The sequence below is a fragment of the Eleutherodactylus coqui genome, chromosome 2 (assembly GCF_035609145.1).
Source record: "Eleutherodactylus coqui strain aEleCoq1 chromosome 2, aEleCoq1.hap1, whole genome shotgun sequence".
Taxonomy (NCBI): domain Eukaryota; kingdom Metazoa; phylum Chordata; class Amphibia; order Anura; family Eleutherodactylidae; genus Eleutherodactylus; species Eleutherodactylus coqui.
Window position 1 is genome coordinate 106,422,593 of NC_089838.1, and position 24,703 is coordinate 106,447,295.

Genomic DNA, 24,703 nt, shown 5'->3' on the forward strand with positions numbered 1-24,703 from the left:
GGGACTTTTTAGTGTTCTTTTTTGCATGCGCTAATACACTGTATTTGTGCACATAAACACCCCAAAACGGCCCAAAAAAGCGAGTGTAAGTGACTTGTGGTCCCGCAAAGATGTAGCATATTGGCACAAGAGAAACGTGCTTACACCTATGTGAATGAGCCTTAATAGTGACCCCCATAGGGGCCGCAGTAGTAATATTAAACCCCATAGTTGTAGTAGTGACCACCATAGTAGTCCCAGCTATGCTGCCCGGCCAAAGGACAATAACAGCCCCTTATTAACCTCTGGCCAGGCATCATCCTGACAAGCTTACTGCTCATCCAGCGGCAGCCGCTGCAGAGCCTGTGACCGCTGACCTCGGCGCAGACTCTGCACTGCGCTGCCCGTAGAGCTGCAGTATGAGTAGGATTCCTTTAACAGGCAGCGCCCACCCCAGACTGCAGCTGCCAGCGTTGGTGATTGCACTACAATTGCAGGGATGTGCGGTATATTCTGAAGCACCCTATAATGCCCGGCCGGGTGGTGTGGGCACGTTTCAGAGTGATGGCGTCCTTCTTTGTCTCTGCACCTTTCTTGGGTTCTTGTCGTCTTACCAGTGGAGGTTATTACACTTAGGAAACAGTTGTACAATATGTATGGCTTCACTTCCAGAAGTACTGCCCCCCCCCCCCCCTCCCCTTTCTGGCCCCCAAACATTAGGGTCTTGATGACCTCCTCCTGAAGTACTGCTATGGCCGTGTGTTGTGCTCAGTATACAGGGGTTAGTGCAGCTCCCTGGATGACCCCTTTAGCTTCGGCTGAGTGACTCCCAGTGTGCAGCCACAGCCCCCCAGTTGGGAGTCACTGCTTTCCCTCAACCACACAGTGGAAGCCCCTACAGCCGCTCTGTTTGGTGTAGCTCTCAGCCTGAGCGGGGCGTCCTACATAGTTGGGGTCAGCCGGCCAGGTGGGGGGCGTCCTGCATAGTTGGGGTCAGCCGGCCAGGTGGGGGGCGACCTGCATAGTTGGGGTCAGCCGGCCAGGTGGGGGGCGTCCTGCATAGTTGGGGTCAGCCGGCCAGGTGGGGGGCGACCTGCATAGTTGGGGTCAGCCGGCCAGGTGGGGGGAGACCTGCATAGTTGGGGATCAGCCGGCCCAAAGTGGTTCTGGGGGTGAAAGAACCAATTTCCATGGCCAAAACCACTCTGGCCCGCGCTATAGCCTCGATGTACCTGATGCTGGGCAGCACCCTGTGTGAGCTGGTAGGGGAGATCAGCGGCACAACCCATTTAACCCTTTGTAAACAGCAGCTATTCAGACCAGTACAATGTAGCCTTTTGCCCACTTTCATGCCCAGCACCACTCCAGAGCAGGCTGATCCGCCTGTACCTGATGCGGGGCAGCACCCTCTGTGTGCCAACAGGGTTAGAGCAGCGGCACAAACTCGCTTACCCTTCTTAGATGCTCACATTACTGCCATCCTTGTCCCGCTTCAGCGGCGCCCCCTGCAATATCAACTAGTATTACAGGAGCTTCCCATTCATCCACAAGCAAAAGACATAAAATCATTTACTGCGAAAAAGAGCCTGCAGCATCTCAACAATCAGTCCCATGTAAAACAGATCATCCCTCCTCCCATAAGCAATCTACCACCTGCAGACCCATGTAAACACAGAAGTCCCATCCTATCAGCTACTCCAGCAGATTCCATAAAAACATCCCTCCTCTCCCTTCATACAGTCCCATGTAAGAGCAACTCAGCACCCAGGTGGAGAGCGCCGCAATCAGTGATTGGTTATTTGAGTTGGCTGGTTCACTGTGATTGGTTGTTTAGGTTGGCTCGTGTAGAAGTGGGGAGTAAAAGGCTAATATGTGCGCCGCCGCTTCCGTCAGACTTCTATCCCCACAGGAGGCCCCGCCTCTCCTTCCCAGACGGCCCGCCCACCCCGTGACATCATACCTACTAGGAGCAACTCCATTCTAGACGCCCCCGCATCCTCAGCATGTCTCCGCATCTGCTGCTGATTGCTGTGGCCGCCCAGATGTGCGCCGGACAGCCGGGGCCCCCCGACCCGCCCGGGAGGATAGGTAACGGGCCGTCCATTCTCTACATGCCGGAGCCTCCGTCTGCATGTACCGCATAGACACCGGTGCGAGCCGTCTGTGTGGCTACATACATCCCCGTGCAACCTGTGCAGCATATATACACCAGTGCATCCCGTCTGTGTGCGGCAGATATACACCAGTGCAACCTGTGCATCCATGTCAGTACCGCATGCATCACTGGAATCTGCATCCATACGTGCGCACCACACAGACCAGTGCAACCTTACATGTGCATGCGTGTGCACCACACGGAGACCAGTGCAACCTTACATGTGCATGCGTGTGCACCACACAGAGACCAGTGCAACCTTACATGTGCATGCGTGTGCACCACACAGAGACCAGTGCAACCTTACATGTGCATGCGTGTGCACCACACAGAGACCAGTGCAACCTTACATGTGCATGCGTGTGCACCACACGGAGACCAGTGCAACCTTACATGTGCATGCGTGTGCATCACACAGGAACCTGCTTATACATGCGTCTGCACTGCACTGAGACCAGTGCAATCTGCTTATACATGTGTGTGCAGTGAGCAGGAACTAGTGCCACCTTACATATACATGTGTGTGCACCTCACAGAGACCTGCTTATACATGCATGTGCACTGAGCAGGAACTAGTGCCAACTTACATATACATGTGTGTGGACCTCACAGAGACCTGCTTATACATGTGTGTGCACTGAGCAGGAACTAGTGCCAACTTACATATACATGTGTGTGCACTGCACAGAGACTAGTGCAACCTTACATGTGCATGCGTGTGATCACACTGGAACCTGCTTATACATGTGTGTGCACTGCACAGAGACCAGTGCAACCTTACATGTACATGCGTGTGCATCACACAGGAACCTGCTTATACATGCATGTGCACTGAGCAGGAACTAGTGCCAACTTACATATACATGCGTGTGCACTGCACTGAGACCGGTGCCACCTTACATATACATGCGTGTGCACTGGGCAGGAACCAGTGCCACCTTACATATACATGCGTGTGCACTGGGCAGGAACCAGTGCCACCTTACATATACATGCGTGTGCACTGGGCAGGAACCAGTGCCACCTTACATATACATGCGTGTGCACTAAGCAGGGACTAGTGCCAACTTGCATATACATGCGTGTGCACTGCACTGAGATCAATGCAATCTGCTTATACATGCATGTGCACTGAGCAGAAACCAGTGCAACTTTACATCCACATGCGTGTGCACCTCACAGAGACCAGTGCAGCCTGCCTATACATGTGTGTGCACTGAACAGGAACCATTGCCACCTTACATATACATGCATGTGCACTGCACAGAAACCAGTGCAACCTGCTTATACATACATGTGCACTGCATAGAGGCTGGTACAACTTACATATACACGCATGTGCACTGCATCCACTGAGGCTTCACAACGGTCAAAGCAAATTCGCAAATCCTGGAATCCTGTGCCTCGGGTAGTGCTGGCGTCACGGCACAGGATCGGGAGATTACAGAAGTATTAGTGCTCGTTCACATCTGTGTCTGCAGCGCTGGGTGGAGATTTCATTGCTTGCAGCGCTAGTTGGTTTCCGGACATTTATGGGAACATGACAGACCTGCTCGTAAGCAACAGGGTCTGTCCGGTGCCAGTTGTGTCTGACATGGGCTCCGTGCTCCATCGCTCGGCAGTGCCGTTATTTTGCTTATTCTTCACCTATAACGGGGCAGAACATGTCATAACGGCAGCAAGCATCGATGTGAACAACCCAAAATCTAGATTCATAGCAGAAGATAGTGAAGTTCATGGTATCGGGATGCGTTACGCAGCGCTCAGGTTCTATCTTACTTATAAGATAAATACCAGCTGACATGGCACTTCCAGAATTGTCTAGACGGCCCTATTAGAGCGGAGATCTCTGGGCACTGATGGCAGTCAGTTTGCATTGTACTAGAGCCCCGTTCCGGGAAGCTGGACTTGCAGACTGCTTATGTTGGTGATGGACCTCCATCACCACTTGGTATCCGACAAGGCCATGTCCACCCTCTCAACCACTTTTATTGTTCCAGTGTACCTAAAATGAAAAGTGAACACCCTTTACAACGATGATGATGATTATCCGTTCAGTCGCATCCAACCTTCGGTCACTCCACGGATCAATGTTCTCCACACATTCCTGTCTTTCACGGCTTCTTTCCGTTCCACGATTGATGTGTTCGTGGTAGCCTCGATTGTATCTAGCCATCTTGTTGTTTGTCGTTCTGATCTTCTCTTCCCACTGACCTTGCCAAGTATCAGTCCTGTTTCCAGTGAGTTCCGCGCATCACGTGGCCAAAAACAGAGAGTCGCTGTTTGATAACTTTGCCCTCTAGTGATATTTTCGGTTTGCTGCGATCTAACAATACCCTGTTTGTTGTCATGGCGGTCCAAGGTATCCGCAGCATTCTCCTCCAGCACCAGAGTTCAAGCGCATCAATTTTCCTCCTGTCTGTTTTCCTGAGCGTCCAATTTTTGTAACCATACGTCGTTATGGGAAAAACTATTGCATTGGCCAGTCTGGTTTTTGTTGCAATGCTAATATCCTTGCTTTTTCAGATCTCTTCCATTCCCTGCATTACATTCCTACCAAGTGTAATCCATCTCTTGATCTCAGGTCCAGATTGCCCGTTGCAATAGATTTTGGATCCAAGGAAGATGAAATCTTGGACTGTCTCAACTTCTTCGTTGTTGATGTTTGTGTTCACTGTACCATTGCCTTCCGCGGTCACAACTTCCGTTTTCTTGCTGTTGAGGTACAGGCCCATGCGTTCGCTTTCCTTTTACACTGGTTGGATAAGGTATTCCGGGTCCCTTTCACTTTCCACAAGCAGGGTGGTGTCATCTGCATATCGGAGGCTGTTGACATTTCTGCCACCAATTTTGACTCCGATTTTCTAATTCGTCCAGATTGTATCGCCTCATGATCGCTTCTGCGTACAGATTTAGAAGGACTGGTGATAGAATGCAGCCTTGCCGTACACCTTTCTCGATTCCAAACCAATCTGTGTTTCCATAAGCCGTCCAGACCGTTGCTTCTTGATTATTGTAAAGCGACCTTATAAGTTGCTCAATATGTTCTGGGACGCCCATCTGCTTCAGACACTTCCAAAGCTTGTCATGTTCGACACAATCAAATGTCTTGTTGTAGTCAATGAAACACATGTACCCGTCCTTTTGATTCTCCCGGGTCTCCTCCACGACCAGCCCAGGTTCGCGATTGGGTCTCTGGTGCCACGACCTTTGTGGAAGCCAGCTTGGGCGTCTGGCAGTTCCTGTTCAACAATTGTCGCAATGCGTTTTTGTATGATCTTCAAAAGAATTTTGCTCACATGAGGTATGAGGGCGATGGTGCGGTGATTGGAAATAGGTAATTGGACTTTACAATAGTTGTACTTAAAAATCTATAGTTTTGTATGCAGTTCCTAACAAACTGTATAGTTTAACCTTGTAGTCCTATTGCCCTTACTGCTTGCTAACCCACCAAATATATATTAGTAAGACGTAGGGGAAAATGAAAGACAGTATGACTACAAGATCAGAGGTCTCAGTTTGTTTGTAGTCTGTTACCATGGAGACAGAGAGCTTTGTATAGGAGCTGTAGACACAAAACAATAGATTTTTAAGTTGCTTGGTTTTTTTTTTTGCATAAGATGCATTGAAACACAAAAAAAAATGGTTAAAAAAGACCTCTTGAGCCAGTTTAGTGCTTTTTGTAATCAACCCTTCCTAGCTGAATCCTAGTAGTTCCTACATACAATGCAGAACTAATAGGTAACATGATGGTGGCAATGAGTAGAACTGACAAATGCATCACGTAAACAGCATGGTGTAAGAAACCTTGTTTCTTCTTGTCAAGCATGCTCTGTACAAAGGGTTACTCTTACATACTGTACCGTGTATTCTTATGTCTTGCAGCTGTAATTGGTGCTGGTATTGGGGGCTCAGCAGTCACTTATTTTCTTCATCAGCAGTTTGGACCCCAAGTGCAGATTGATGTCTACGAGGCGGACCGTGTCGGTGGGCGATTGGCCACTCTAACTGTGAATAGCCAGCAGTATGAGTGCGGCAGCCCAACAATTCACTCCTTACACTTACACATGCAAGATTTTGTCAAGCTTTTGGGTGAGTCTTTGCATGGATACTCTTATAAATAAGGTTTAATATACTTCGGGGAAATGTACTATGTGCGATAATTGTTGCTTGTGAATGCTACCATCTCTCACTCTTCGGCTGAACAATGATTTATAGATGAGCTTAAAATCCATAGTTCAGCCAGAGAGATAGCAGGGACCGCATGCTGTGTTCTCCATGGGAGCAGCTGATTACATTGTATTCAGCTGGCAGCCTGTGCAAAGATAATACAGCTGAGTGCAAAGTTCAGACCACATGCTGGGATTTGCAAACAGCTGCTGAAGGCTCATTTACACACGAATGAAGCTGATAAGGTGCTAATAGGCATTAGTGCCCATTAGTACTTTATGCAAAATTATAGCTAGAACTGTCAATCTTTCAATCGTTAGAAACATTGTCTTTGCGTTTAAATGAGCCTTAAGTGTATGAGCTCAAAATAGCTGAGTCTGGGCATGTATGTTTAAGGGCTCATTCACACGAGTAGGTGCGTACAACGCTGCGAGTGTACCACAGTGCTGTAAGTATCACAGCCCTTTTGCTCTGCCGGCAGAGAGCGCGTACGGGATTGCGATTGGTATTACGCATTCATGGGAATATGATATCATGGACATGCGCAGTGTGTTTTTTTTTTTTTTTCTCCCCAAATTCGTATGCCTGCATATGGACAGCGTTTCATATATAGCCCTTTCAAGGGCTGCGTTTGATACGCGGAGAAATAGAGCATGTTGCGATTTATTTCTCCTGTGTATAGATATGCAGTACACACGCCGGTGTGAATTGAAGAGTGAAAGTCCATAGTTTTTCATTGCCTCCATTCACTGCGTGTTACACCTGTGTGGATGAGCCCTTATACTTACATTCCCTGCCGTTACCCTGTTTTCAGCACTCAGCCAGCCACTGAATGCATTGTGATGCTTGCTAGGTATTCCTCCCATTATACACATAGGATGGCAGGACTACTTAGCTCGCAGCTCATTGCATTGCAGTGGTGGGCTTGAGCGTTCATAATAGGGTAACAGTGGGGAAGGCTGGTATAAAACGTGCATCCACGGACTCGGTGGGTCAGCTACTTTCAGCCTGTAAACTTGGCTTATAGGGGTCAAAATAGCTGACAGGGCGACTTTTAAGGTACTTTTACACTGCAAGATGAATTGGACTGAACATTCGGCCAGAGGTGAAGTAGCGATCGTACATCTTCAACTTGGCATGCATTTACGCTATGCAATAATTGGGTAGCTTTGATTGTTCGTTGGATCATAACCGCACCTCTAGTCACCCCTTCTGCAATTGCTTTCTATGCAGCAAATCGTTGCAACGCCTGTTTATACCAAAGGATTTGCAGCAGAGAAATACTGATTTTCGGGCCATATGAAAAATCCAAAAAGCAATAATCTAACGACATTAAGCTGATCGTACTGTCACTGCCAGGGTTTGCACTTAGTAATTATTGTGAAAATCACTCTAAGGGCCCATTTACACGGAACGATGATCGCTCAAACGGGAGTTTGAGTGACAGTTTTGAGCGATCACTTTGCATAAACACTTAAGTAGCTAGTTAGCTACTTAAGAGTTATTAGCGTGTAAATGAAGGCGGAGTGGGATACCGCTGATAGCTCCGAGAACAGCAGGAGTGCAGACAGCTGATTTGTTCTCTAAGCTATCAGCTGGTATCCCGTTAAGAACTCCGAGCGGGATACCAGCTGACAGAATACTATCAGCGGTATCCCACTGATAAGAGTCATCGCAGACTTTTAGCTTGCTTAAAGTCAGCGATGAACGAAAAGTGCATGATGGCCACACATTTAGACGCAACGATCATCGTTCAAAAGATGGCTTTTGAGCGATAATCGTTGTGTCTAAATGGGCCTTAACGATTATTCTAATAACAATTGGGCCATGTAAAAGGCCGTTCAGATGTGGCCTATCTTCTGCTGGAACAAAGGATGAGGTGTGATACCTAACATTCCCAATCCACATTTCAAGGGTCCCTTAAACAGATTATATTATCTTCTGATCCCACCAAAATGGGAAGTTGGCCAACCTTATCACATGTGTATAATGTCCCATTTAGACGGGACGACTGGGTGATGTCACCGCTAGGTTGTCAGCGCCCGGGTAGAGTGCTGACTTCTCGCTCAGTGCTTCACATTCTATGAGCGATGATTTTCATGCTGATTTGAAAGTGAGCGACTACCAAACTATAAGCGAATGGTACGCGATGGCTGTCCATTTAGACACAAGAATTATCGCGCAGATTCGTTCAATTTTGCACAATAATCGTCCGGTATGAATGGCCCTTGAGGTGTGTTGAAATCTAATACGCCCAATCCCCATTTCAAGGGTCCCTTAAACAGATTAGAACATCTACTGATCCCAGCAAAATGGGATGTTGGCCATCCTTATCTGGTGTAGAACTAGCTATAGGAAGTACCTACTACCCTCTACTCGACATGTCTTGTACTATAGAAGGATTGATGCTATATATTGTGGATGCAAAACCAGTTCTGCATTATGTAGAAGTCCGATATTGATTACGTCCCTTGTGCAATACAGGAGCTGGTATGGGAGGACCAGAAGGAGAAACAATGAGGCACATGTATAAAAAAAAAAGTATCTTCCTGACAATAGTTGTTTTTTTTTTTTTGTTATTAAAAATTGTACAGAATCAGCAGGATAGGCATCAACTTCCCACAGAGGAGTGTACGGTGGATACAAGGTTTTGCTCACTTTAGTTAAAGATATTCCATTTGATGACAGATCACATCCACAACTCTTTCCCGTTGCATTGACCACATGGTAAAACACCAGCAATTTGTATAGATGGGCCTTGTGGTTCGCTAGTGAAGGGTATGGCAGCGCCGCTCAGACTGATGCAACGTTTTTCCGTTTCTGCTGGCGGTACTGACAATGTTTTCCTCCTCTAATAAGGGCTAAAGCATCGTAAAGATGTCGTGGGGAAGAGCGCTATTTTCAATGGAGAGCAGCTGGTTCTGGAGGAGACAGACTGGTATCTCTTGAATCTCTTCCGGCTCTGGTGGCACTATGGGATCAGTTTCCTGAGACTGCAGATGTGGGTGGAGGAAGTCATGGAGAAGTTCATGAGGTTAGTCGTGGGTAACATATCTTCTATGTGTGTCTGTAATCTGCTATCAGATCCATTAGCCATCGTAAGGAAGCGTTCACATAGGGGAATTTTCACCCAGACATCACAACAAAATCCAAGTGAAATTCACCTACTTTTGCTTTCAATTGGGAATACGCATTGCTGTTCATAGGGGTACAGTATTTGCTCTGTGGATTTTAAATCTGCACCCCTTTCACCCTCTTCCCACCCAAAAAAGTAATCTGTCGATTACTAACTCCTACATACCACAGGGCATGCAGTTACGTCCTGGGCGTGTGGGGTTTGGAGCAAATTTCACTCCATGCATGGTGGCTGCAGGATGTCTTTGACTGCTGACATGATCAGTGTCAACGCTGATTGCAGCTGTTAACCCTTTAAATGTCACTGCTAATTCTGACAGCGGCATCTAATTGCCCCAATTAGTGTTCAGGGATGAGATGGCAAGGTCTTCTGAAGGTCCCCAGAGCTGCAATTATTGATTCCTATCAAGACATACCTGTGGCATATTTTTGGAGGACCCATGTAACAAAATAAGGTTGTAAAAAAAAAAAGTCTTTTAAGATTTAATGCCTCATGTTCACGGGCTCGCTCGCTTTTCCCGTGCAGAATCCTGCAGTGAATTCCAACGGGCCCGGAGACATGAGGCCAGAAAATACAATATACTTACCTGTCCGGACGCTGCGGGGCTCTCCTCCGTGCAGGCCAATCTTCTTTCTTGTGCACGGTGGATGTGCTCAGGACGCCGGTGGCGTGCTGGGCGTATGCGCCGTGCCATCTTTTTTTTCTTTTTTTTAACTCCTGCTTTCCTGTGGTCCCGCGGCATGGATGCATTGACAGCTGTATCTGTGCCTCGAATCCGGATAGCTTCCATTGGCTTCAATGGATGCCACGGGAAAACGGCACAAAAATGGAGCGTGCCGTGGTTGTTTTCCCCCCACGTGCAATCCGCACGCCGGGGGAAAAGGACATCCGCAGGTATTTAATCACCTGCGGGGTGCCCAGTAATTCCCCATGGGCACGGATCGCACACGCGGGAGACCTGCGCAGTTTTTAAAATTCTATTTTTGCTGTGGATGTTGGGTCTAAGGTTTTTTCCATACCAACAACCATTAAGTTGTCTATGATCTATTCTTTAGATATCCCAGTGATTATTTGTCTCCATCCCTATTGTTGAACTCTTTGAGGATGCTTTTACCTTTTTACTGTTTATAGGTCATAGCATAGAAAAAAACATTTTTGGTTTTGAAGGGTATAATAAATATATTTTTTTAACAGAATCTATAAATATCAAGCTCATGAGTACGCTTTCTCAACAATAGAAGGGCTCCTGCGCTCCCTGGGAGGAGATCACTTTGTCAATATGACGCAGAAGTCTGTTGGAGAATCCCTACAAGGTATTGGAGTGTCACAGCGATTCATTGATGATGTGATCAGTGCTGTGATGAAAGCCAGCTATGGGCAGTCCGTGGCAATACCAGCATTTGTTGGTAAGTTAGTTTTATTTTTATTTTTTTTTAAAAAAGGAAATTTCGATCACTTTCCCAACAAAGGGCAATATAGAGGATGCAGCAATTTAACCCCTTCCCACTACAGGACGTACGTTTACATCTTAGCTGGGAAGGCGTTCCTGGAAATGGACGTAAACGGATGTCCTATGGATGTCGCGGGCTCTGAAGCTGAGCCCGTGCCAGCCACAGAGGGGGCCGGCTGTGACTGACGGCCAGCCTTCTGCTGCAACAGTAGGGATCGGTTAGAACACAGATTTCCGCTGTTAACCCCTTATATCCCGAGATCAATGTTGATCACAGCATGTAAAGGGTTCAGAGATGTGATGATTAATGCTGTTAAAATCCACCTAACACAATGGTATAAGTGACGTTATTTTTTTCCTCTGTGTTCTCCAAAAGAAATGTAATAGATGTTATACAATACATTATATATGCCCCAAAATTGTACTAATAAAAACATGCAAAAAATAAGCCCTGTTGTGAACAAATAAAAAAGTTATGGCTTGAAAAGTGGAGACGAAAATCCTCAAAAAATCATCAACTGCTTAGGTCCAAGATAGGCCATATCATTAAAGGGGTTCTGTCATAAAAAAAACCAAAACAATCAATACTCACCTATTCCTTCCCAGTCTTCTTACCGCATCTTCTCCTCTCTGATCTTCTCCAGTCCACTGGGTCAGCTTGCCGCAAGCCAGCCGGATCCTCTTCTGCTTGTTATGGAGCGTCCATTCTCTGCATTCTTCCGGCAGGTCAGTGTAGGTTACAGCACTAGTGACATAACGTTCACTGCCTAGCAAGGAATGCCGTTCTACTGCCGAGGCTGTGCATGCGCAATGTCTCACTGCAAGAGTTCATATACTATTGCAGAGAGACAACGCCCATGCGCAGTCTCTGCAATAGATCAGCACTCCCTGCTAGGCCGTGAACGCTACATCACTAGTGACATAGCGTACATTGCCCTGCAGGAAGAAGACTGCAGAGAATGGACTGCAGAGAAGAATCATCCGGTTTGCAGGGAGGCGAACCAGGGGACTGCAGGAGACTGGAGAAGATGCAGTAAGAAGACTGAGAGGGGTGGAATAGGTAAGTATAGAATTTTTGTTTTCTGGTGGCAGAACCCCTCTTAAGAGTGTTAAAGGGGTTGTTTGAGTTATGAAAGGGTAGCCTAAGGCCACCACCCCATGGTGCAAAATAACAAAACAACTTATTCTTACCTCTCCCTGCTTGTCCCTTGCCTCCAGTCTCCACTGTGTTGTTCTTTACAGGCTGCATCCAACCTGTGATGTCAAGTAAACCTGTCGCTGCAGTCAATGACAGTGCTGATAACCCCTTTAACCCCTTGAGTGGCAGGTTTCCTACCACCCTGTCGTGCCCACCAGGGCAGGTTTTTTAAAATGGTCTAATCATTGAATTTCAACTAGTTTTGCAGTTGCGTCTCAAGAGCCATAACTTTTTCACTTTTCCATTGACATGGCCATATAAGGGCTTGTTTTTTGCGGGACAAGTTGTGATTTTTTAAACAGGGGGGAGGAAAAAAAGAAATGGGGAAAAAAGAAAAAAAGGGGCCATGTCATTAAGGGGTTAAATAATGTATTAACTTCCTTCTCTGGGTCATTACGACGCACACAGATACCACATGTGTGATTGTATTTTTGATTTTTTACAAAGTAAAGGGAGACAAGTGTTTTTTAAATTTTTTTAATTTTTTTAATTTTTTTTTTTTTTCATTTTTTAAAATTTTTTATTTTTTTTTGTCCCTTTAGGGGACTTCCACAGGGACCCATCAGGACCCCTGATCACATTCCGGGGGTCCGATGGTGACAGCCCTTTACATGCTGCAGTGACAGCCCTTTACATGCTGCAGTCACATAGACTGCAGCATGTAAAGGGTTAACACAGCAGAGATCGGAGGTTTTCTCTGATCTCTGCTGTAAGAGCTGGTACCTAGCTATCCTCTGACAGCTAACAACCAGCTCTCCCTGCCACAGAGACCATCGGCTTGCTTCTGACAAGCCGATGGTCTCTATGGCAACTTGTAAACAAAGCAGGACATTGCCGACATGTCGGCAATACCTTCTGCTGGTTTTTCAAAGCCCTTGCACTGCTCTGTGTGCGTCTGTGCAGGCAGAGCACAGTGTCACAGCTTGTGGCATTGTGCTCTGCAGCTCCCATAGTGATACATAGCCCGGAAATCTTCCGGGCTATGTTGCTATGAGCAGTGGAGCTCGTCCCGGAAATTTTCCGGGCGTGCCACTCAAGGGGTTAATGCAGAGTGGACATAGCCCTATAGATAATATGGACAATAAATGCAGGGAAGCAGCATTCTGAGACAGAAGATGGTGTCAGCATGTTGAACCTTGATTCACGGTCACATGATTTTCAACAATAGGGACTAGTTAGACCAGTTTTGGAGCCAGTTTAAATTTGTTAGTAATGGAACAATAGTGTTTACAGACATTGATAGAAAACAAGCTTAAAAGTTACACAACTTTAGAAAATTTGAGACATTTCAACCATAAAATTAAAGCATATGTACACCATCATTTAATTGTATTTTTAAGCAAAAAACCCAAAACAATTGGAATAAATTAATGTTTAACAGTTCTTCTCTTGTGCTTTTAGTGTTTAGATGTATGCTATAAGCTGTAGGACTCAATTTCTTGCAGAATGTGAACTACTAAAATACTCTGCAGTGTCAGCAGATGTGGCATGTTATGTGGGCTTTATTCTGCTTGTGTTATCATATGTGCTTCTTCCTTTTCTTAGGTGCCATGTCTTTGGCAGGAGCCCAGGGAAACATGTGGTCTGTAGAAGGTGGTAATAAGCTGATTTGTTCAGGTTTACTGAAGCTGACAAAAGCTAATGTCATCCATGCACGGGTGACAGCCGTGTCTCTACACAACACAGGTATATGTTTCTCACTAACATGAACAACACAAAAAATACCTGTCAAGTTGTAGAGATGTGCAATCATAACACTTTTCATTTAATGCCAAGATTGGTGGTAAGTGGAAATGAACAAAGTTAGTTTTTTGAAAACCTAGAAACATCGAAAATTGACAACAGAGAAAGACATATGGTCCATCAAGTCTGATCTTATACTGTACACTCATAGCTAAAAAACATCAAGCACCTAGAAAAAGTTATCGGGATCGAATGAAACTTTATCTGTGTGATTGTAATGTTGATATAAGTTAGTGATTGCAATATCAGAGCAAAAGGATCATTTATTTCAGAAAACTGAATGCTTGAAGGGAGGCTCTAGTATCTTGTTGTACCGCCTCTAGCTTGGATACAAGATGTGATACGGACAGGCATGGAGGCTCTAGTACCCTGTTGTACCGCCTCTAGCTTGGATACAAGATGCGATACGGGCAGGCATGGAGGCGATAGTACCCTGCTGTACCACCTCTAGCTTAGATGCAAGATGTGATACAGGTGGCATGGAGGCTCCAGTACCCTGTTGTACCACCTCTAGCTTGGATGCAAGATGTGACACGGGGGCATGGAGGCTCTAGTACCCTGTTGTATTGCCTCTACCTTGGATACAAGATGTGATACGGAGAGGCATGGAGGTTCTAGTACCCTGTTGTACCTCCTCTAACTTGGATACAAGATGTGATTCAGGCGGACATGGAGACTCTAGTACCCTGTTGTACCGCTTCTAGCTTGGATGCAAGATGTGATAAGGGGAGGCATGGAGGCTCTAGCACCCTGTTGGGCCGCCTCTAGCTTGGATACAAGATGTGATATGATCCAATTTTATATTCTATTTGTGATAAATCTGGTGACCGGGCAGCCATGGAAGTGTGACAATGTTCTGGGGACATTCTTGTGACCCCCTTGTATGTGCGACTGAACATTATCCTGCTGGAAAATGCCTCTTGGAAGCCGCCATGAGAGGAACACATGTGGCCGCAGGACGTCCTGAACATATCACTGAGCTGTCATTATCCCTCCTATCACTACTAGGGGTGACTGACTGTTGTATGTGATGGCCCCCCCCAGGCCATCACACCATCAGTGGGGGCAGTGTGCCGCTCCACAGCAAAGGCAAGATTGAGGTGCTCACAACTAGGTCTCCAGACAAATATGGCTGTTGTCAGTGCCCAAACTAAACCTGGATTCATCGATGAAGACAACTCTGTTCCATTCCATAGCAGTCCATTTTCATTGTGCTTGACAGCACTGCAAACTGAGGTGACCATGGGTGTGAAAGGCATTACATGTAATGGCCGCTGTGAGACCAAATGTCCTTCAGCCAAGCATCTGGCAATGTTTTCGACAGACACAGAGGCCTGTAATGATGGTGACACCTATCTATTGCTTGTCATAAGATGAAATGATTATCTCTACTGGTGGTCTGTCGAGGGTATCCTGAGCCCGGTCGCCTTGTGTACGAGTCCTCACGCCTCCACTGCTCCTAACACCTCCCAACAGTCTAGGGAAAACAGTTTAGGTGGCGGGCAGTTCAGCCATATGACCATCCAGCTTCTCGCATTCCAGTAATGCGCCCCTCTCAATCTCTTAGAGAGGTCCACTACACACAAGAAGCCTCTGAGAAACTTTTATAAACCAAGGATGGAACCACTTTTAGGGCCTCAGATGGCAAGATTGATCATCTAATCACCCCACAACTCTAATCATTTGCATATCTGCCTGAGATGTAACTGCATGCTGAGTTTTGCAGCAAAACGACAACTTCTTCTGTTGATTTTTTTTGATAAATGAGGGTATTATTACCTACACCGTGCCCAAACAGCAACTACCCAAACTATAAAATTACAAAAACAGAAAACAATACTAGCTTAGCAGTAATAGAAAAAATAAATTTGGGTCAAGATTAGAGATGAGCGAGCATACTCGAAAAGGCAAACTACTCGAGCGAGTAGTGCCTTATTAGAGTACCTGCCCGCTCGTCTCTAAAGATTTGGGTGCTGGCAGGGGGCGGGGAGGAACAGGGGGAGATCCCTCTCTCCCCCCTGCTCACCGCCGCAACTCACCTGTCACCCGCATCTTTAGAGACGAGCGGGCAGGCACTCGAATAAGGCACTACTCGCTCGAGTAGTTTGCCTTATCGAGTATGCTCGCTCATCTCTAGTCAAGATAGAAAAAGTTCAGTTGCAAAAATTTGTATTCCAAACTTGTAAGACCATGTAGACCATGTGTGCTATTACACAAGTGCTAGTCACCATGTTTTTCCTAAAATTGCTGTTAACGCTCATGTAATAGCGCTAATTTCCTGGCTGCACCCGAGCTTGGAGGTGCAGCTCAGCAATTGTGGGGAAAACGCAAGTGCTAGCTGCTATCACTCGTTTAACACCCTGTCGTGCCAGCCAGGGCAGGTTTTTTAAATGGGCTAATCATTGAATTTCAACTAATTTTGCAGTTCCGTTCCAAGAGCCATAACTTTTTCATTTTTCCATTGACATGGCCATATGAGGGCTTGTTTTTTGTGGGACAAGTTGTACTTTTTGATGGCATCATTTTGGGTATATATAATGTATTGCAGAACTTTTGTAAAAACATTTGTAGGGAGATTGGGGAAAAAAAAGAAATTCTGCCATTTGTTTTTTGGATTTCATTTTTACGGAGTTCAACATGCAGAATAAATAGTGTAATAAGATTATTCTCTGAGTCAGCACGATTCCGGCGATACCGAGTTTATACAGTTTTTATGTTTCGGGGAGGAAAAAAAGAAATGGGGGAAAAAAGAAAAAAAGGGGCCATGTCATTAAGGGGTTAAATAATGTACCAACTTCCTTCTCTGGGTCATTACGACGCACGAATACCACATGTGTGATTTTATTTTACATTTTTTACAAAGTAAAGGGAGACGAGTGTTTTTTATTTTTTTTTTAATAATTTTTTAACTTTTTTTTTTATTTTTGTCCCTTTAGGGGACTTCCACGGGGACCCATCAGGACCCCCTGATCACTTTCTGGAGGTCCGACGGGGACAGCCCTTTACATGCTGCAGTCACATAGACTGCAGCATGTAAAGGGTTAACACAGCAGAGATCGGCGGTTTTCTCTGATCTCTGCTGTAAGAGCATGTACCTAGCTGTCCTCTGACAGCCAAGCATCAGCTCTCCCTGCCACAGAGATCATCGGCTTGCTTCTGACAAGCCGATGGTCTCTATGGCAACCTATAAACAAAGCAGGAGACTTAGAAGCAGGAGATTGCCAGCATATCGGCAATATCTTCTGCTTCTGTTGTTCAAAGCCCTTGCTTTGTTCTCTGTGGGTCTGTGCAGGCAGAGCACACTGTCACAGCTTGTGGCATTGTGCTCTGCAGCTCCCATAGTGATACATAGCCCGGAAATCTTCCGGGCTATATCACTATCGGCAGTGGAGCTCGTCCCAGAAATTTCCGGGCGTGCCACTCAAGGGGTTAATAGCAGCCTCATAAAAGGAACTCATTAGTGGAAAGCTTGCCGTTCATCTAAACGAGGCACAGGTGTAACAGATTTTTTACAAACTATTTTGGTTCTAGAGGGCCAGGTACTTTTTAGCAATTTTGTGTATGTGTTAGTTTTATGGCCGTATTTTTTTTTTTTTTTTTCTTGAGCTGAAACATTTTTTTTGCTGTTGTTTGTTTGTTTTTGTTTGCTTTTTTAATTAGGGGTAATGTTAACATAAAGCTTAAACAAAGGATCTTCTTCCTTTATTTTTTATAAGTACATGAATAGGTTCGCCATTTTGATTTGGACATTTATGTTCATTTAACTGCAGCCCGTCATGCTGCTCACTACTTGTGGCTCTACCTAACCTATGTATGCTACCCTGATGACACAGCTAACTTAGTGTTAGCTGCAGAAACGCGTCGGTAGTGCAGTGCTGTGCTCTTAAAGGGGTTTCTTGTAGCCTTGTTGGACGATAGAATCAGAGTCCAGTCTGGCCATAATTATACCCGCATCCTTGAGATAGCACAATGGCAACAATGAACAAGAGCTGAGTGCCTCCATTTACTAACATTGGGGCCAGCTTCCATTGCATCACATGGGTCACTTTATTAGTTACACCAAGTGACCATAGTGACGCAGCAGAGCCGAATAAGGGGCATTTAGGAGTTTTTTGTGGACATCCACAGCACACAATAACTCATATATAGCCTCCTTATTAAAGTGTTGGTAAACACCCATGTAGAAGTTATATAGGGGTGGAGATTTTTCACACAATAAATAAAGTGTGGATCTACAATGACCCTATATTTACGGTCCTTTATGGACTAATTGAGTGTACGTGTCCGTAATGGACCAAGTGAACAAATATTGGACATTTATATCAAAGTGGTGAACATAGCGCCTTATCTCAAACAATAGCGCAGCACCAGGATATATAGGGTCCGGATCTTAGAGTCCAAAAATTTCAAACCTGACCTGGGGTGAACAGTCGTTGTGTTTGACTGCAGTATGTTTGAAGTATATCATTCCACAAACCGCTGGCTATTGATCAAACAAAACGAATACTTTTTGGTGATAGATCAGGTGTCCACCATATGAGACTACCATACAAAACTTTAATCTACACCATACACTAGATGTACCTTGTATGGACTCAAGTGTGAGGAAGACGATCTCCAGTGCCAATGGTGTTATGAGGACACAACTATAAAATACTTTAGGCATAAAAATATATTAGTGCTGTTCTATTAAACAAGAGGCACTATTTTACAGTTCTTTGATCGTGCATTTTTATAATAAACACAATAAAAGTTATATTTTAATTGTTAGTGGTTCCCATCGGTGATTTAGTTGTTCTATAATAATTGGGATATTCGCCTGTCACGGTGACTTGATTTGGACATTTTGATACATAATTTATATGGTCTCGGATTTCCGAGCGGATATGGCGACAGTTTAGGTTGGCGTGGGCGTTGGGTTGTTTTCTTGTTTTTATAAATATATTTGTGTTTTATTCTGTAACTCATTTTTACTTATTTTTGTAACTTTGTTTTGTCCTCCCTGACCTCTGGGAGACAGTCACAATGTCATTTTTTTGTTTATTTCATAGTTTTCCGCTAGGAAGCCTGAGTTACAGAGAAAAACTTCTCCTTAGTGTGAGAATAATCACTGACACAGCTGGGCAGGGGTCTTCTAAAACCCAGCAGCTCTGCCATACCAAAGTGATGGCTGGACTGATGCTAGTCCCTCTGTTCACTACATAGCTCTGATTGAGTGTTATGTAGGCCACAAAAGAGAAAGCAGAAGTGCTTATAGACTACTTCTGTCTACCTACAGGTCCTCCACTGTCTTTGACAGCAGAGAACCCCACCTGCTCCTGGTAAGTTACGGGAGCTGTAATCCCTCGCCTTATTTTTAATCGGCCAGGATTAAAGTCCAGGACCAAGCGCCTTGGTCCTTAAGAGGCTGAATTCTACGATTCACTGCCTACGTTAGTCTTCATGTACTAGCTACTACTACCTTACATTGCGTTGTATTTTTTTCTTCCCACATGTATGAGATCTGTCATCATGAATGCTTCCTAATTTAATTTAACAGAAGATGACACAGATAAACGGCCCAATTCCATCATAGGGGACCTCACATGTCTACTTTAGTAAATACTTGTGCTCCTCATAAAATACCAATTTTGTAGCACATTTTCTTAGAACTCTGTGCCGTTCCTCTGTTATTTCTCCACAAAAATGTAACCATAAATTGACAACTGGGAGTGACCATTCCCCTTGTCAATCAGATGTGCCCCAACACTGTCAGAACTGACTGGACAGTATCTACATATCGGTGCTTTCCCTGTTAACAAGGGGATTAGTAATGCTCGGTTGTCATTTTATTCACACATTTTTAGTATTGGAGGAACGACCCAACAATTCAAAGAAAAGATGCTCCAGAATTTTATGGAGTGCACAAGTTTATACTAAGCCGAGTCAGGGGAGAGGATGAGTTCTCTGCAAGCATGGCTGATTGATACATCGGCTAAAATGTTTTTCCATTTTACAAGCCATTTTTAAATCCTCTAATAACGATCAGAGGAGCAGTTGTCAAGGGGATCAGTGTGCCCCGTGACAAGTGCATTGATAGGAAGTGCAGAAGTGATCTCCATAGAAGTCAAGTTTGAATAGATGCCGGTCTACAGACAGGGAAAGACGCTCCGAGATACAATTAAAATTAAGGCATAAATTTAAAGAAAAAATCAAGGCTATGCGAACATGCTTACATTACATTGCTTTAATACACAGTAATGTCTACTGAATGAAGAGAAATGTTAACTGTATCACTGAGTTCTGCACTCTTCAAGTCTTCTAGATTGCATCTCTTTAGCCCAGATATTCCAGCATTATGAAATGCTTTATACTCTCCACCAGTGGGCGCCACAGCCCTGCACTGTGTCACTGTATTGCTCTATCATCTATCGTATCCTCCAAGAAAGTGCCATAGTAACATCCGTTGCGCTATTTTTCATCACTAAGCTGTATATCCAGAGCAAACATCTACCAAAAAAAATGAAAATCCAAAAAAAAAGATGCTAACAATCTCGTATTTGACAATTTGGGTATTTTGTTTGTGTAAATTGAAATCTTTCAACATTTTAAGTGTAGAAGTTGTGATTTTAACAATGTCTTGCATGAAAGATGCCAAAATGCAACAGTTTTTGTTAGCCCCCCCCCCATTGTGATATACCTTAATAAAGAACATGCAAATGAGTTGTCCTTAATTTCATCTTTACTTTCATATACCTATTTAATTTTAGTTGAAACTAGGGAAAAACAGGACTTCATCACCATGATGTAGTTGTAGTGTTTTATATGGAATTGGGGAAGGTGAGTAATGCACAGATGCTGTACTGTGATTTATTCTCACTGCTCCATATATTCTGTCTTAATTCCTTTACAGAGAAAAAGCGCTTGTATGAAGTTCAGTATGAGCAAGAAGGAACTCTTGGTTCAGATTACTATGATCTGGTGATTGTGGCTGCCCCTTTGCACAAATCTGGATACCCCATCTCATTTCTGAACCTGCCGCAATCTGTTCCTGATCCCATGGGTTCTTACCATCGGGTAGTTTCTTCCATTGTTCATGGATATCTCAATTCCTCCTATTTTGGTTTTGTGGATCCCAAACTCTTTCCCTTTTCAAGTATTCTCTCCATGGACACGCCAGATGCTATATTCCATAGCCTGGAAAGTCTGTGCCCAGTAAATGTGTCAGTTGGCTTTCGCCGCAAGCCTCCGCAGGAAGCTGCGGTTTGGCGAGTGCTGTCTCAGAGGCCTCTAGACAGAAAAGAACTCAAGACCTTGTTTAAATCCTACTACTCTGTTCAAGTAATTGAGTGGCAGGCCTTTCCGAGCTACTCTACTGCCGTGTCTTCCAAGCCGTTGCCTCCCATTATTCTTCATGATGGCCTCTATTACCTTAGTGGTGTGGAGTGGGCTGCTAGCTCTGTGGAGATGAGCGCAGTTGCAGCAAAAAATCTGGCTCTTTTGGCTTTCAATCGCTGGTTTGAACTCAATGAGAAAATAGATCAGCAAGACCTAATGCACAAACTAAAGACTGAACTTTAGCGCACTTGGCACACAGCACAGTTACTTGACTCTTTATCATGGCATTATGCATTTAACACTGGACTTTCATGGTTATGCATTTAACACTGGACTTCATGGTATGGCGTATCCTCTGCTCTGCAGCTGGATCTCATGTGCTTGACAGCTTTCTTTTCAGATCTGGGGTCGGGTTATGATATTTTATTTAAAACTTGCTTGGAATAACTGGACGTTTTTTGAGGATTGCATCTCGCATCGGAATGGGCAAACATTGTGATTTGTGCCACTTTTTTTAATTCAACAAAAATGATCTAAAATAAAGGAGATGTTACATAAAACATTGGTGTGCGGCATCTTATTCGATACAGAACAAAGAAAAATATTTGATACATGGGCATGTAACAATTTAATAGCATATCTCCTTTCATGTGATGGAGAGACTATAGACATGTTGAAGCGCTAAGTACATAAGATACTACCACTTATCTCAAGTGGGATATTTCACATTGCTTATGACAACTACAAATACAATGTAGCCTATGTATTAGTGTCGCATAGGCTTGGAACATACTCTGCATGGAATATTATTTGAAGTAAGGACCAAGGATAGGAAGACTAGACAATGAAACTGTATATTAATGGAGAGTGGAAGAGGCAGGAGCTCAAGTACTCTGTAAAGGGCATCTGATCCCAGAAGAATACTGGGAACTTGCTAGCTCATCGAGTTGAGGTGATGGAAGGCTGGTACCAAGGGATCCACATATAATATTTATCGGGGTGTATGTATATCAATTTTTTGTAGGGAAGAGATGAGTTAATACTGCTGATCCGTTGGGCTAAGGGGGGCATTTAATCATTCATCCAATTTCTGGCTATAAGCTACTTTGCAAGAAATAGAGTTTCATGCAGAAGTATATTGAACCTTGGACAGGTGGGGAACATCAAGTATGCCATGTACTCAGCACTGGGGGATAAGGGGGGTTAGATTTCCGGGTGAACTCAAAATAGGAAGGAATCTAGCCACCTGTGTCCAGAAGCACTGAATATGAGGGCATTGCCAGGTTCTCTTGGCTGAATTTTGGGCACAGATCTTGTCTTTCAGGGCAATATTTAGCCATTCATGGAGGATATATCATTGCATAGCCTGTTCGGTGTATCAGATATTTGGTTGGCAACCACCAAAGTTTCTTCCCAGTCATCTTCAAACAGGACACATATCTGCTTCCCAATGTGATTTGACCCAAGCCACTACTGTTTCCTGTGGGAACAAAAGGAAACTGTTGCATAGGGCGGAAATTATACCTTTAGAACTGCCTTCCGATATTTGTCTGGATATAGAAAAATCTGGGAGTTCCGGGACCAAGGGACTAAACTGCATCGAATAGGCATGGCAAAGCTGAAGGTATTCGAAGAACATATTGTTGGGAAGAGAGAATTCATTTATTGTCTGCAATGTCTTTAGACATTACTTTGCTGTATGACATCAACAGGGCTTTACTGGGTAGGTTCCAGAATTCCGACAACCTTGTATTATACCATAATGGAGTATATGAATGAAATTTGGGATCTCCAAAATGAGGTTTACTTCTGGCCAAAACTTGCCTAGCCTGGATTAAGATAGTTTACCCAGCTCCCACAAAGTATTGCATACCTAAGATCAGATATGTAGGGTGGTCGAGTACCTGCTTCAAGTGTCCAAACTATCTTTCACACCCTCCCCAGTGTTGGATTTGGCTTATTTGGGCTGCCAACTAGTAAATAGGTCAGGGGCTACTATTCTCTCAATGCCGCATGCTTTCGTAAGGCTAATCAATCTAGCTTTGCTTGTCCCTCACCCCACTGTTCAGAATAAAGTTACATTTTTAATTGCAGCATGGGGGAGATACATAGGAAATTGATGGGTGATATTTGTGTCCCTTTTTTGCTCAACCTTTTTCACTATGACTATTTTTACTGTATCATGAATCATTACAATATACAACTAGATGGACAAGTAAAGCACCCCGTAATCATGCGGCGTGCTGAGCCTCAAAGCACTACATAAAGCCTAACCTCTCACAGGGCCAGTACTGTATTTTACCTTCTATCTCTTCATGATGTTATTTATGTATGATTTTTGGCCCTGGGGCTGAATTTCAAGCAAAGAAGTACTTATTTAAGCTCCACATTAACACTTTCGTATAACGAAGAGAATACTGGAAAGTGGGTGCCTCTTGGAGAATACACATTCTCTCTAGTGACTACCATTAAAATCCGTTTTTTTACCCTGTATAGCCTTATTTTTGGAGACCTGGGCTACAATGATTTTTACAGTTTATTGTCTAGCACAGGATAATTGCACAATCTAACTTTCATGTAAAATGCAATATTTTTCCTTTGCGTAAAATCATCAGAAAGTCGAGCTATTGTCACCTGACAATGGTCAGTTCCATTGATTTTTATGAGGTAGTAATAACACACAATCTAACATTGTAGTTCCATCAATTTTGCAACTTAATGGGATTGTCCAGTTGTAAACTATTAATGGCTTATTAGCAAGATAGGTTGTCAATAGTAGAATAATGGGGGGGGGGGGGGGTCTGTTGCCAGAGACCCCTGCCAGTTAGCTGTTCGCTGGTCTTGTGTACTTGTGCACTAAGCTGATTTCTGCAGAAATCAAACAGCTCCATTCCTACTACAGTGGTCAAGATTGGTATTGATGGCAAATTTCCCACTGAAATGAATGAGAGTTGGGCCTGCAATATCAAGCCTGGCCACTGCTGTGGGAACGGAGCTGTTTCCTTCCTGCAGAAATTAGCAGGAGTCCAGCTGTCAGCAGACAGCAGAGCCCTGGTCTTCCCAGCACATGATTTCAGTGGCTCCTTAATAATCATTGTAAAACCATGTAAGGCTTTTCACTAAGGAGTTACAATTGTGCCTTGTTGTTTGTGTCCATATATTTGTCTTGTCTTGCTTTCTAGAAAATGGGATTTTTGTCTGCTCACTAATCTGCAATCGGCATACAAGTGTAATTGGGTACTTGACATGGCAAATATAGAGTTGTATATCCGGATCTGGCTATCAGCACATGTAGCAGATTATTCACGTTCTCTGATAACACTGTTTCTGAAACTCTGCTGCATTATTTTATGTCACAAACCACATAGGAACTAGAAGGGTATATTCACACAGCATATTTTCCTGTGGATTTCGTCACTGATATCCACAATCCATTGTTTCCCTGCAGTATATATTTTTTTGACAATGCCTTTAAATTCACATTGTAGAAAAAAGTCACCTGTCATCATATCGGGATTATATTGGCAAATCCAAGTGTTTAAAATAGAAAACCTG

General features: G+C 44.3%; 1 protein-coding gene across 2 annotated transcripts; it reads left to right on the top strand.

Annotated features, from left to right (window-relative positions):
• Positions 1-1,929: 1,929 nt before the first annotated feature.
• On the top strand, positions 1,930-21,702 carry PCYOX1L (prenylcysteine oxidase 1 like). 2 transcript variants are annotated; one of them, XM_066591299.1, is made up of 6 exons: positions 1,930-2,067; positions 6,020-6,226; positions 9,164-9,338; positions 10,635-10,846; positions 13,634-13,774; positions 20,724-21,702. In XM_066591299.1, the coding sequence occupies exons 1-6, from the start codon at positions 1,983-1,985 to the stop codon at positions 21,389-21,391; spliced, it is 1,488 nt and encodes a 495-aa protein (XP_066447396.1). In that variant the 5' UTR covers positions 1,930-1,982; the 3' UTR covers positions 21,392-21,702. The 2 variants fall into 2 exon arrangements, with proteins under 2 accessions (XP_066447396.1, XP_066447397.1); XM_066591300.1 differs by having other exon boundaries at positions 1,970-2,067; positions 6,076-6,226.
• Positions 21,703-24,703: the final 3,001 nt, after the last annotated feature.

Bases quoted from the DNA above. Each gene is read 5' to 3' on its own strand.
- PCYOX1L (XM_066591299.1), top strand. From the start codon at position 1,983: ATGTCTCCGCATCTGCTGCTGATTGCTGTGGCCGCCCAGATGTGCGCC. The intron at 6,227-9,163 runs GTGAGTCTTTGC...TCCTCTAATAAG, and splicing joins AGATTTTGTCAAGCTTTTGG to GGCTAAAGCATCGTAAAGAT. The intron at 13,775-20,723 runs GTATATGTTTCT...ATTCCTTTACAG, and splicing joins CGTGTCTCTACACAACACAG to AGAAAAAGCGCTTGTATGAA.